Source organism: Taudactylus pleione, unplaced genomic scaffold (genome assembly GCF_031769625.1).
Source record: "Taudactylus pleione unplaced genomic scaffold, aTauple2 ptg000027l, whole genome shotgun sequence".
Taxonomy (NCBI): domain Eukaryota; kingdom Metazoa; phylum Chordata; class Amphibia; order Anura; family Myobatrachidae; genus Taudactylus; species Taudactylus pleione.
In genome coordinates this window covers 2,930,853-2,945,949 of record NW_028284429.1, presented here as the reverse complement: position 1 = coordinate 2,945,949, position 15,097 = coordinate 2,930,853, and the positions used below count along the sequence as shown (strand labels likewise).

General features: G+C 46.3%; 1 protein-coding gene across 1 annotated transcript in view; it reads right to left on the bottom strand.

The window, feature by feature from the left end:
• LOC148539147 (fibronectin-like) overlaps positions 1 to 15,097 on the bottom strand; it is a 182,425-nt gene that overhangs the window by 41,006 nt on the left and 126,322 nt on the right. The window contains 3 exon segments of the mRNA XM_088451819.1: positions 1,375 to 1,650; positions 1,820 to 2,086; positions 8,846 to 9,121. Of these exon segments, the coding sequence (XP_088307945.1) occupies positions 1,375 to 1,650; positions 1,820 to 2,086; positions 8,846 to 9,121 (819 nt within the window).

Here is a 15,097-nt window from a genome sequence, read left to right as displayed (position 1 = left end):
TGTTATTATAAATGTATTAATGTATCTATTATTAGGTTTATTATATACCTGTATGTTTCATCTTAAAGATTGTTGCACTGCCCTATAAACAGTGATCATATATCTGTAATTTATCATCATACATGTCTTGTCTCATTCTGTGACACTGGCCCTCATTCAGAGCCACTCGCTAGCGGCAGTACGCTCGTTCCGAGCGATGTTCGCACATCTGCGCATGCGTACGGTTTTTAGTACGCATGCGCGAACCAGTCAGTGCGGCCGAAAATCGTTGGTACGCAATATAGCGAGGGCCTGCTATTTTGAGTGACAGAATGAGGCGTATGTGGGTGGTAACAGGGGAAGGTGCTTGAAAACGGGGAGTGGAGATCCGAACGCAGGCGTGCTTAAAGGTCAAAACGGGCGTTTTAAGGGAGTGCATAATTAATACAGCAGCGTCATTGCCCACGTCACTTGGTTTTTTTTAACTCAGAACTGCTCGCAAAATAGCGGTTGAAAACACCAACCACAAGAATAGCGAGCAGTTCATACGCTGTACGATGTACTCGATTAATCTAATAAATAGCGGACATGACGTATGGTGCGTGCGGCCAGGGGGCGTTTTTATCAAAAAAACGAGCGTATGTTTTGCTCGCTCGTTCAGACTTAGAGGTGGGAACAGACTGCAATTTGCGAACGGATCATTTGAATAGCCACCCCTTGTTTTTGAACGAACGACCACAAATAGCGAACGGCTCTGAATCAGGCCCACTGTTCCTATATCTATTTCTTTGTCTCTACTGAGTCTGATATTTCCCTTACAGAATTCTGTCCTGTAATAACTGACCCATTTGTCCTCTGTCCAATTCTGCTTAGTGATGAATGTCCTTATAGATATGTGATTTCCCATAAGAGTGACCCTATATAGTGCAAAATGCCTCCAAGCCCTCACTGTTGCCCCACACTCCCCATACCCTGTATTCTCTCTCTCTCTCCTGTCCTAGCAGTCACTCCTCTGTGTCCCCACACACCCCCATACCCTGTATTCTCTCTCTCCTGTCCTAGCAGTCACTCCTCTCTGTGTCCCCACACTCCCCATACCATGTATTCTCTCTCTCTCCTGTCCTAGCAGTCACTTCTCTCTGTGTCCCCACACTCCCCATACCCTGTATTCTCTCTCTCTCCTGTCCTAGCAGTCACTCCTCTCTGTGTCCCCACACTCCCCATACCCTGTATTATCTCTCTCTCCTGTCCTAGCAGTCACTTCTTCTGTCCCCGTCACCTCATTCATCTCTCTCAGCTGGATCACATCACATCATACACTAATTTTTTTCTTAATGTTGGATCAACATTCTGCAGATCACCACACCTTGTTATCATGATCAGGATTGTACTCACATGTGCAGGTAGTTACTGACACAGGGTCAGACTCAGTGACATTATCACCAGCTCTTGTATATACCATGAATGTATATGTTTGTCCTGGTGTTAGACTCATTATTGTAGCTGATACATTTGTCACTATTGTATTATTTATCATTGTAGCTGATGATGTGACATTTGTCTGGACTCTGTAGGTGTAAGATGCCTGATACTCATTGGGTTTACTCCAGGACAGAGACACAGAGACCGTGGAAGATGAAGTGTTTATCAGTGATGTCACCGGCATCGGTTCTATGATGAGAGAAATAACACACAGGATCAGTGAGGACAGAGGTTACAGTAAGGAGATATATATACATCTAATATTACTTTTAAATCTACTCTGAGAACCAATTTCCACAACTATGATACAGCTTCTGTAACTGACTGCTTGTAGCTAAAAGGTATAAGAAATACTTACTAGTGTACACAGATGCACTAACAGGTAAACTCTGATACTTGCAGCCTCCGACTGTTACCACAGTAATGGTGTAATTAGTCCCAGATGTCAGGCTCTGAAGGGTGATATTTGTTGTATTACTTGATACAGTCCCAGTGCTGGAAGAATTCCCATAAGTTATATTATATGACTTTATTACACCTGTCATAGTGACTGGTTCTCCCCAAGATAGTGTGATGTTGTTTACTCCAACTGTGATAAAGGTTATGTTTCCTGGTTGTGTTGGATCTGTGTAAAAACATAGAAATATACATAAGTGAGGACATATACAGGCTGGGGCTGATTCTCAGTTGATAACAAAGCAGAATAACAAAAGTATCTTTTCATCTGGACAAATCATGCTGTAATATAAGTGGTACAAATACATTTATTTATAGTGCATGCAGGGTAAATACTGGCTGCTTTTACTTATAGAGCCTGATACAGAGATGGGTGCAGTAGTTACAGCCATTGTGTCTTAGTACATAGATGCTGTGATAAAATATGATAACACCACAGGAGGCATATTGTGTAAATAGACACCTCCTGTCAGCTTCTCTGATCCGCTGCTGTGTCCTAAGACATAGCATGGGATCATCTGTGTGACCATCAGCTATCTGAGTAACCCTTAGGTCGGTATGTTCATGCTGCCTGGGCCAGTGACGCTGAGTACAAGGACACAGCCACTGGCCTCAGCACACCCAGAAAATGGGGCAGACACCCCCCTGTATTATGAGATGCCGGCAGTCACTCACCAGGATGCAGCCTGTGCTGCTGAGGTAGTTGGCGTCACACCTAGGATGAATATTGCTGTGATATTTGGTGTGTTCCACTCGGCCCATGATGTGTCAGGTCTCTGTCATGTCCCCCTTGGCAGGTCATATACAACATGGCTGTGGAATTGTCTAATTGGACTTTTATTATCCGTTCTCACAACAGAGACTGAGCCCAATCACAATTGCCCTGTCACGTACTGAAGGATACATAGTGTGGATGGTGACTGGTACATGTGGAGAGACTAATACACAGAACAGAGGTGCAGAGTCTAATAGAATAAGTAAACAGCTTAGGAAGCAGGAACGCTGGAGCTAGGAATGAGATGTAATACTCTGGCACTTGTCTGTGCTCAGAGTTTCCCTTTCATAGGGAGGTGATTTGAATTTGCTCCGAATGTGATGTCACATTTGGCGTGCTATTCACCTTTAAATTTTAAACAGGTCAGCACATGCTCCTATGGAACCCTTGGCTGCCTTCACTACACAGTGGGGGGAAAACAGAGGTAGAAGGAACCAGCCACTTGCATGTCATTGCGGCTGGTGGCGCCTCCAGAGACCAAGCTGCTGTGGGGACATGCCAGCCCAGTGGAGACCAGCACTGCTAGACGCAGTAAGTGAGCTCTGGGCTCCGGTGCAATGCAACATTACCATCCCTTCTAAAGGTGGTCACCGAACACCCCAAAAATGTTTTTTTAGGGAAACTTTTGGTGAAACGCGCATAGAAGCTTTGGAGCATGGACAGGTGATGACTTAACTCAACAGTGCTCCTTGGGGCAACCCTCTTTCAATCAACCAGATATTGGACAGATCTTTAAGAAATTCTGGAATCCAAGATCTACTTTAGCTCATACTCCTCTTGATGATCAGCTGATATGGAGGATGGTGGGTTGCAAGGCTCGGAATATCGGTTAATAACCAAATGTTTGAGGAGAGAGACATGGAATACATTAGGTATTATGAGTGTATCTGGAAGTTTCAATCAAAAAGTCACTGGGTTATTTATCTGAAGAACTTGGAAAGGGCCGATATATCTTGGAATGAGTTTCATTGTAGGAACTTTTAATTGTAGGTGTCGAGTTAAAAGCCAAACCTTATATACGGATTTTAGTAGCCGAGTTTTCCTCCTCTTCCTGTCAGAGAAGAACTTGTACCTAGCAGAGGCTTTATTTAAATTAAATTTTACTTTATTCCAAATAAAACATTTCATAGTATCACGAATGGCTGGTAGAGATACTGACTGGCAAGTTGGTAGTTAAGGCAATCTAGGATGAAAGCTATATAGAATACAGAATGTATAATGTCCAGAGGTTTCATGGTAGAGGTTGTTATGAGCAAACTCAGCCCATGGTTACAAGGAGACCCAGTCATCTTGGTTTGGTGGAAATGTAAATTCTATTGAGTTTCTCCAGATCCTGATTTACTCATTCCATTTTACCACTGCTCTGGGGGTGGTAAACCAAAGAGAAACTCAGGTTGATGTTAAAGCATTTATACAGCACACTCCAGAATTTTGAGGTAAACTGTATCCATCAGTCAGAAACAAACCCATGCTGCCTTACATTTATTTTACATACTTCTCAACCAACCTTGAAGCTGAGGATAAACCCTTTAGCGGAATGAAATGGGCAGCTTTAGTGAATCTATCCACCACGAACTAGACTGTATTAAAACCTTGATAGGAAGTTAGCTTAGCCATGAGCCTATCTTTAAGTGAGACAAAGAAAATACATCCGAGAAATCAGATAGCAAGTAGCCACACAACCATAGGTAATATGTAGAATATAATCTGTAGGATATGTCATTAGGACCTCAAAAATACAACAGGCAAAAATGGTAAGATACATTAATTAGAGCTCTGATAAATTCCTGACCTACCAGTCTCACTGTTAATAGAACTGTGACACAATATTACATTGTCGTGTAAGGCGTCTCACCAAATAGAAATTCATTACACCAATGCAGGCTTCAGCATGGGATATCAAATAAGTGAATAAGCACATAATCACATAAAAAACTGAAATATCAACAGCAGACAAAGATAAATGTATAGAATGACTATGAGAGATCTTGCGTCATTTAATCTGGAACAGGTGGGGATTAATCCTCTGCCGATATGTCCCTCTCCAAGGCCTTCTCCTCCAAATAGGCAGCAGCGTCAGGGGCGTTCATGAAATCTTCGAAGGAGTCCCCTTCAAAGAGACGTAGCCTTGTCAGCAACAGGAAAGCAAATTTTCATATATCTCTAACAAGACAAGAGCATAGTGGAGCAAATTCTTTACGTGCTCATTTTACTTCAGGAGAATAATCCTGAAATAGGAAAAATCGTGAATATTTCCAGCGGAGGTCACGAATCTTTCTAGAGGCCGACCACATAGTTTCCTTATGGAGGAAATTGAGGAATCGAAAGATTACAACCTGGGGGCGAACATTTTAAGTCACCAGACTGCTGGGGGCCAAATCTGTGTGCTCGTTTGTTTACCATATACGTGCTAGCTTCAGAGATGTTTAGTAGTTCTGGCAACGTGCAGCTGAGTCCCTCTTACAGATTCCGGCAACCCTATAAGCCATAGGTTGTTCCTGCAGGAATGGTTCACCAAATTGTCCAATTTGGAACAAATTTGGTTATGAGACTTTTGGAGCTTGGCTGTATGAGATTTGAGAGAGGCCACACCTTGAAACATTCCTCCCACTTTCTGTTCTGTACATTGAACTCTAGAAGTGATTTAATGTATCTGCCCCTTTAAATCTGTAATAGCTTGGGTGAAGGAGGCTGACGAGTTGCAAACATGGGCTCAATAGTTTCTTTAATAGCCTGACAACTGCTTCATAAGTGGGAGAGAGGTACCTTGTGGAGCCCCCACAGAGGGGAGTGATGCAGCAGAAGATGTGCTGGGACCAGCAGAGGAAGGCAGCTCCGTAGCATCTGTGATATCAGCGCTGTCTGCAGCCACGCCCATATTGGAATGCCTGCGCTGGCGGTCAGCCTTAAGTTTCTGCATTTTAGATGGCGTGGAGGAGGGGAAATACCTCTCCATGCAGCAGGGAGAGACGTTGAACAGCCTGGCAGAGACTTGGGCAGGTCGAAGAGGTCCGGTGTGGACCGTGCCGGGTGATAGAGCCGGGCGGGCAATGGAGGTCAGGGATCATGCGGATGTCTGCATCGGCGCCGGCAGCAGAAGTCTGAGTCCACCATCCCTTTAAACTGGACTGAAGTATGACTGCTCCTCACACTCTGGGATAGGCAGTCCTAAATGGTGAATGGTAAACCCCTGTTCAAATTGTCTCTCTGCATCTAACAGTGGAATGAAAGATGAGCACTTGGGTAGAAGATGATGCACTGAGATGACAGGTGTAGATGCGATTTGTTCTTCATTGAAAGATGTTTGATCTGAAACTACGTCCAAGGTTGATATTATTTTTGCCAATACTCCAAGGTAGAAGTGCACCAACACAAACTTCTGCATTAGGAGAGACCTGACTAAAGGCCTCCATACATCAGCAATTGATTGCAGCAATCGTGCAATTTGCAATTGATTGTGTATGAAAATCTTTCCCTTTTTCAATCGATTGTGGCATCTCTGCAATCGATTGAAAAAGGAAAAGATTTTTAAAAACAATCGATTGCAAATTGCACTATTGCTGCAATCAATTGCTGATGTATGGGGGCCTTAAGCCTTGCAGCAAAAGTATCTTAACCTTTTGGAAGAACACCAGTTGTTGGGTGTCCAAGAGCTGACTCAGGAAAGGGAATTCCCTGGAGTGGAATTAGATGGGATTTAGCATGGCTGCTGATTCAACTGTAAGTCTTGTACAGCTTGTGGTGACTACCATATAAAGGATAATACTAATATTAATAATAATGTAGAAAGCACAATTTTCTGTTATTTTCACTCAGTTCATAAATATCTATGTATGTGTTATTATAAGTGTATTAATGTATCTGGTATTATGTTTATTATATACCTGTATTTTTCATCTTGAAGATTGTTGTACTGCCCTATAAACAGTGATCATATATCTGTGATTTATCCTCATATATGTCTTGTCCTGTAACTCCTATATCTTGTCATGTCTCATTCTGTGACACTGTTACTATATCTATTTCTTTGTCTCTACTGAGCCTGATATTGCCCTTACATAATTCTGTCCTGTAATAACTGACCCATTTGTCCTCTGTCCAATTCCGCTTATTGATGAATGTCCTTATATATATAATGTGATTTCCCATAAGAGTGACCCTATATAGTGCAAAATGCCTCCAACTCCTCACTGTTCCCCCACACTCCCCATACCCTGTATTCTCTCTCTCTCTCCTGTCCTAGCAGTCACTCCTCTGTATCCCCCACACTCCCCATACCCTGTATTCTCTCTCTCTCTCCTGTCCTAGCAGTCACTCCTCTCTGTGTCCCCACACTCCCCATACCCTGTATTCTCTCTCTCTCCTGTCCTAGCAGTCACTCCTCTGTGTGTCCCCACTCTCCCCATACCCTGTATTCTCTCTCTCTCCGGTCCTAGCAGTCACTCCTCTCTGTGTCCCCACACTCCCCATACCCTGTATTCTCTCTCTCTCCTGTCCTAGCAGTCACTCCTCTCTGTGTCCCCACACTCCCCATACCCTGTATTCTCTCTCTCTCCTGTCCTAGCAGTCACTCCTCTCTGTGTCCCCACACTCCCCATACCCTGTATTCTCTCTCTCCTGTCCTAGCAGTCACTCCTCTCTTTGTCCCCACACTCCCCATACCCTGTATTCTCTCTCTCCTGTCCTAGCAGTCACTCCTCTGTGTCCCCACACTCCCCATACCCTGTACTCTCTCTCTCTCTCCTGTCCTAGCAGTCACTCCTCTTTGTGTCCCCACACTCCCCATACCCTGTATTCTCTCTCTCTCCTGTCCTAGCAGTCACTCCTCTGTGTGTCCCCACACTCCCCATACCATGTATTCTCTCTCCTGTCCTAGCAGTCACTCCTCTCTGTGTCCCCACACTCCCCATACCCTGTATTCTCTCTCTCCTGTCCTAGCAGTCACTCCTCTGTGTCCCCACACTCCCCATACCCTGTATTCTCTCTCTCTCCTGTCCTAGCAGTCACTCCTCTGTGTGTCCCCATACTCCCCATACCCTGTATTCTCTCTCTCTCTCCTGTCCTAGCAGTCACTCCTCTCTGTGTCCCCACACTCCCCATACCCTGTATTCTCTCTCTCTCCTGTCCTAGCAGTCACTCCTCTGTGTGTCCCCACTCTCCCCATACCCTGTATTCTCTCTCTCTCCGGTCCTAGCAGTCACTCCTCTCTGTGTCCCCACACTCCCCATACCCTGTATTCTCTCTCTCTCCTGTCCTAGCAGTCACTCCTCTCTGTGTCCCCACACTCCCCATACCCTGTATTCTCTCTCTCTCCTGTCCTAGCAGTCACTCCTCTCTGTGTCCCCACACTCCCCATACCCTGTATTCTCTCTCCTGTCCTAGCAGTCACTCCTCTCTTTGTCCCCACACTCCCCATACCCTGTATTCTCTCTCTCCTGTCCTAGCAGTCACTCCTCTGTGTCCCCACACTCCCCATACCCTGTACTCTCTCTCTCTCTCCTGTCCTAGCAGTCACTCCTCTTTGTGTCCCCACACTCCCCATACCCTGTATTCTCTCTCTCTCCTGTCCTAGCAGTCACTCCTCTGTGTGTCCCCACACTCCCCATACCATGTATTCTCTCTCCTGTCCTAGCAGTCACTCCTCTCTGTGTCCCCACACTCCCCATACCCTGTATTCTCTCTCTCCTGTCCTAGCAGTCACTCCTCTGTGTCCCCACACTCCCCATACCCTGTATTCTCTCTCTCTCCTGTCCTAGCAGTCACTCCTCTGTGTGTCCCCATACTCCCCATACCCTGTATTCTCTCTCTCTCCTGTCCTAGCAGTCACTCCTCTCTGTGTCCCCACACTCCCCATACCCTGTATTCTCTCTCTCTCCTGTCCTAGCAGTCACTCCTCTCTGTATCCCCCACACTACCCATACCCTGTATTCTCTCTCTCTCTCCTGTCCTAGCAGTCACTCCTCTCTGTGTCTCCACACTCCCCCCATACCCTGTATTCTCTCTCTCTCCTGTCCTAGCAGTCACTTCTTCTGTTCCTGTCACCTTGTTCATCTCTCTCAGCTGGATCACCTCAAAAACTAATTTGTTTCTTAATGTTGGATCAACATTCTGCAGATCCCCAGACCTTGTTTTCATGATCAGGATTGTACTCACATGTGCAGGTAGTTACTGACACAGGGTTAGACTCAGTGACATTATCACCAGCTCTTGTATATACCATGAGTGTATATGTTTGTCCTGGTGTTAGACTCATTATTGTAGCTGATACATTTGTCACTATTGTATTATTTATCATTGTAGCTGATGATGTGACATTTGTCTGGACTCTGTAGGTGTAAGATGCCTGATACTCATTGGGTTTACTCCAGGACAGAGACACAGAGACCGTGGAAGATGAAGTGTTTATCAGTGATGTCACCGGCATCGGTTCTATGATGAGAGAAATAACACACAGGATCAGTGAGGACAGAGGTTACAGTAAGGAGATATATATACATCTAATATTACTTTTACATCTACTCTGAGAACTAATTTCCACAACTATGATACAGCTGATGTAACTGACTGCTAGTAGCTAAAAGGTATGAGAAATACTTACTAGTGTACACAGATGCACTAACAGGTAAACTCTGATACTTGCAGCCTCCGACTGTTACCACAGTAATGGTGTAATTAGTCCCAGATGTCAGGCTCTGAAGGGTGATATTTGTTGTGTTACTTGTTACAGTCCAAGTGCTAGGAGAATTCCCATAAGTTATATTATATGACTTTATTACACCTGTCATAGTGACTGGCTCTCCCCAAGATAGTGTGATGCTGTTTACTCCAACTGTGATAGAGGTTATGTTTCCTGGTTGTGTTGGATCTGTGTAAAAACATAGAAATACACATAAGTGAGGACATATACAGGCTGGGGCTGATTCTCAGTTGGTAGCAAAGCAGAATAACAAAAGTATCTTTTCACCTGGACAAATCATGCTGTAATGTAAGTGGTACAAATACATTTATTTATATTGCATGCAGGGTAAATACTGGCTGCTTTTGCTTATAGAGCCTGATACAGAGAGCCTGATTCAGACCCGCTCGCAAGCGCTGAGCGCTCGCTAGCGTGTCGATGTTGCCCAAGTGCACATGCGGACGACGGAGGCGGCTCCGTCTTGCGCATGCGCGAGACCCGAATAATGACGGCCAAGCAGTCGTTATGGGTCTCGGACCAAAGGGGGCGTGCTGTCGATGGTGATTGACAGCACGCCCTCTTTGGTGGGCGTGCCGTGGGTGTGGCTGCCCAGTCGGAGGTGTTCCCATGGGAACGCCTACCATCTGGGGCTGGCCCCACTGGCATCACAAGTGATGTCAGTGGTAGTGCTTTCGGCTCTGTTAGAGCCAAAAGTACTCCAGGGCTTGCGGCAACGAGACCCCACCGCAGGGTCTTGTCACAAGCATGATGGTCGCGATGATCTTGACCATCGCGACCATCATTTTGGCCGCTCGCTATAGCTGTGGGTGGTTACTAACAGCTATGCGAGCGGCCAGGAGGCGGCTCCAAAAAGGAGAAGGGACGGCCCTGATTCAGAGCAAGCGCACTGTCAGAGCGTCCGGCTCTGAATCAGGGCCAGAGATGGGTGCAGTAGTTACAGACATTGCGTCTTAGTACACAAGAGGCTGTGATAAAATATGATAACACCACAGGAGGCATCTTGTGTAAATAGCCACCTCCTTGTCAGCTTCTCTGATCCTCTGCTGTGTCCTAAGACATAGAATGAGATCATCTGTGTGACCATCAGCTATCTGAGTAACCCTCAGGTCGGTATTTTCATGCTGCCTGGGCTAGTGACGCTGAGTACAAGGACGCAGCCACTGGCCTCAGAATGCCCAGAAAATGGGACAGACACAGCCCTGTATTATGAGATGCCGGCAATCACTCACCAGGATGCAGCCTGTGCTGCTGAGGTAGTTGGTGTCACACCTAGGATGAATATTGCTGTGATATTTGGTATGTTCCACTCAGCCCATGATGTGTCAGGTCTCTGTCATGTCCCCCTTGGCAGGTCATATGTAACATGGTTGTGGAATTGTCTAATTGGACTTTTATTATCCGTCCTCACAACAGAGACTGAGCCAAATCAAAATTGCCCTGTCACGTACTGAAGGATACATAGTGTGGATGGTGACTGGTACATGTGGAGAGACTAATACCCAGAACAGAGGTGCACAGTCTAATAGAATAGGTAAACAGCTTAGGAGGCAGGAACGCTGGAGCTAGGAATGAGATCTAATACTCTGGCACTTGTCTGTGCTCAGAGTTTCCCTTTCATAGGGAGGTGATTTGAATTTGCTCCGAATGTGATGTCACATTTGGCGTGCTTTTCACCTTTAAATTTTAAACAGGTCAGCACATGCTCCTATGGAACCCTTGGCTGCCTTCACTACACAGTGGGGGAAAAAAGGAGGTAGAATGTCATTGCGTGTCATTGCGGCTGGTGGCGCCTCCAAAGACCAAGCTGCTGTGGGGACATGCCAGCCCAGTGGAGACCAGCGCTGCTAGACCCAGTAAGTGAGCTCTGGGCTCCGGTGCAATGCAACATTACCATCCCTTCGAAAGGTGGTCACCGAACACCCCAAAAATGTTTTTTTTGGGAAACTTCTGGTGAAACTCGCATAGAAGCTTTGGAGCATGGACAGGTGATGCCTTAACTCAACAGTGCTCCTTGGGGCAACCCTCTTTCAATCAACCAGATATTGGACAGATCTTTAAGAAATTCTGGAATCCAAGATCTACTTTAGCTCATACTCCTCTTGATGATCAGCTGATATGGAGGAAGGTGGGTTGCAAGGCTCGGAATATCGGTTAATAACCAAATGTTTGAGGAGAGAGACATAGAATACATTAAGTATTCTGAGTGTATCTGGAAGTTTCAATCAAAAAGTCACTGAGTTATTTATCTGAAGAACTTGGAAAGGATCTATATATCTTGGAACGAGTAACCACAACTGATTTAATGAGCCATTCGCAGTTTCACTGTGCACTTTTAATTGCAGGTGTAGAGTTAAAAGCCAAACCTTATCACTGGGTTTTAGTAGCAGAGCTTTCCTCCTCTTCCTGTCAGAGAAGAACTTGTACCTAGCAGAGTCTTTATTTAAATAAAATTTTACTTCATTCCATATAATAAGAGATATGGTAAGACCTTACCTTTGTTATCTCTATTTCTACGAAGTCCATAGGGCTCCACAGGAGACTTTGGGCTATAGGCTAATGACGTCAGTCGTCGAGCACCTCAATAGTTAAATTTGTGCTCCCAGGATGCACCGGGTCCCTCTCCTATACCCCGCCCCCATGCCAAGGCACCTCAGTTTCGTAACAAGCCAATGGTCGGAGGAGGAGAAGAAAGAACTTCTGGAACACACAAGTATCACATTCTCACATACAGAAGGAGACGGAAAAACCGGTGACCAGAACCTAGCCCATCTGCAGCTTTTGCCCTTCTGCTACACGGGAGGTTTCTGTCCTCCCTGAGCTCGCCTTAGGACAGGGTGGGAGTCCTGTGGATCCCTTTGGACTTCGTAGAAATAGAGATAACAAAGGTAAGGTCTTACCATATCTCTTATTTTCTACTGCAGGGTCCATAGGGCTCCACAGGAGCACTTGAGGATGTCCCAAAGCAGTCTCCTTAAGGGTGGGGACACTCCTGTGCAGAGAGGAGAATCCACTGCCCGAAGGAGGCATCCTCAGAGGCAAAGGTATTGAATGCATAATACCTTAGGAATGTATGGACAGTAGACGAAGTGGCTGCCTTACACAGCTGAGGCACCACGACGAGCTGCCCACGAGGGACCCACAGACCGAGTAGAGTGAGCTTTGACAGAGGACGGAACAGGAAGGCCCTCATGAATGTGAGCCTTTGATATTGCCAGGCAAATCCAGCCTGCCAACGTCTGCTTCGTGGCAGCCAATCTTTCTTTCGGAAACCAAAAAGGACAAACAATGAGTCCGACTTCCGAAATAAGTTGGTACGGTCCACATAGGTCTTTAAAGCCCGTACCACATTCAAAGAGGCCTCACCAGCTGAGAGGTCTGGGGAGTTAAAGGCTGGTGCTACAATTTCCTCATTAATGTAGAAGCTGGATACCACCTTAAACAGGAAAATAGGGCGAGTACGAAGAACCGCCCTGTCCCTATGAAAAATCAGAAAGGGAGGACGACATGAAAGCCCCTAAATCTGATACTCTTCTGGCCGAAGCAATGGCCAGAAGAAACACAGTTTTAATAGTAAGCCATTTTAAATCCACAGAGCCCAGTGGTTCAAATAGCGGTCCTTGTAGAGCCCTAAGGACCACAGTCAAATCCCACATTGCAAATGGTGGGATAAAAGGAGGTTGGATGCCAAGCACCCCTTGCATAAAGGTTTGTCCATCCGGAAGGGTAGCAATCCTATGGTGGAACAGTACTGACAGGGCAGAAACCTGCACCTTCAGAAAAGCAAGGCGAATACCGTGATCTAAGCCTACCTGTAGAAATGCTAAAATCCTGGATAATCCAAATGTCTGAGGATTATAACCTCTGGGTCGACACCATTCAAAGAATGTGTGCCACACTCTGTGATAAATTCTCGCAGAAGTAGGCTTGCGAGCTCTGAGCATGTTTTACCACCGAGCTGGAAAAACACCTGGAACTCAAGAGGGCAGTCTCAAGAGCCACGCCATCAAAGACAGATGACTGAGGTCTGGGTAGAGGCAAGGACCTTGGGACAACAGGTCCGGACGTTGAGGCAACAGCATCGGAGTGTCTATGGATAGACCCTGAAGATCTGCGTACCACTGACGTCTGGGCCACGCTGGAGCCACCAGCAGCAGCGTACCTCCTTCCTGCTTGAACTTCCGAATCACCCGAGGCAGAAGGGAGAACGGAGGGAACAGGTACACGAACTGGAAGGTCCATCTGACCGCCAGAGCGTCTACCAACAGAGCCCCACGTCTCGTGTCCTTGAGCCGTACCTTGGCAACTTGTGATTGTGCCGAGATGCCATCAGATCTACTTCGGGAAGGCCCCATTTGTCCACCAGAAGCTGAAATACTTCCTGGTGAAGTGACCATTCCCCTGGATGTACGCCGTGACGGCTTAGGAAGCCCACTTCCCAGTTCAGGACTCCCGGGATAAACACCACCGATATGGCTGGGATATTTTCCTCCACCCAGGTCAGAATGCGGGACACTTCCCTTAGTGCCGCCTGACTTCAAGTGCCTCCTTGGCGGTTTATGTAGGCCACTGTGGTGGCATTGTCTGACTGGACTTGTACGGGTTTTCTGTGAAGTATGAGCCTTGCTTGCTGAAAAGCCCTTAGAAATGCCCTGAGTTCCAATATGTTTATTGGAAGCACGGACTCCTCTATTGTCCACCTTCCTTGGAAGAGGTGTGAACCTGTCACTGCACCCCAACCCCGGGGACAGGCGTCTGTTGTCAACAGGACCCATTCCGGGATCCAAAAAGGGCGGCCTTTGGTGAGGTGACCTGTGTGTAGCCACCTAGTCAGAGACAGACGTACCTCCGGAGACACCAATGTCTGGGTTCATATCCGATGTGGAGATCCGTCCCATCTGGAAAGGATCAGTGTCTGTAGAGGCCAGGAATGAAACTGGCCATACTCCACCATGTCGAATGTCGACAACATGGATCCCAGTAATTGCATTGCCGAGTGAATTGACACCCGGCAACTGTGTAAGCAGCTGCGAACCCGCTGCTGTAGTGTGATTATCTTGTCCCTGGTTAAGAAAATCCTCTGTTGTTGAGAATCCAACAATGACCCAAAATGTAGCATCCTCTGTGAGGGCGTCATCGAGGACTTCTTCCAGTTGATCAACCAACCGTGGCTTTGTAGCACTGTTATTGTCAGCTATAGATGCTGAATAAGCAAATCTGGAGACCTGGCTAACAACAGCAGGTCGTCCAGGTAGGGCAACAGGCAGATCCATTACTGCCATAAGTTTGGTGATTGGTGAATACCCTGGGTGCCGTAGACAGTCTGAACAGCAAGGCCTGAAACTGGAAGTGTTGTTGTAACACCGCGAACATGAGGTCCCTCTGGTGAGCTGAAGCTATCGGGACATGCAGGTATGCATCCTGAATGTCCAGAGACACCATAAAATCCCCAGGTTCAATAACCAGTATAATCGACTGCAGGGTTTCCATTTTGAACCGAGGCACTCGGAGAAACTTGTTCAGGGACTTGAGGTTTAGGATAGGCATGTATGTACCATTTGGTTTTGGAACCAAAACGAGGGTGGAATAATACCCCACTCCCCTCTGGAGAGTAGGTACCGAACTATAACTCCCTGCAGGAGCATAGATTGTATAACCTTCTGCAGTTCCAATGCCTTTTCCTGATCCCTCTGAAGTCCCGTAGGAAAAAA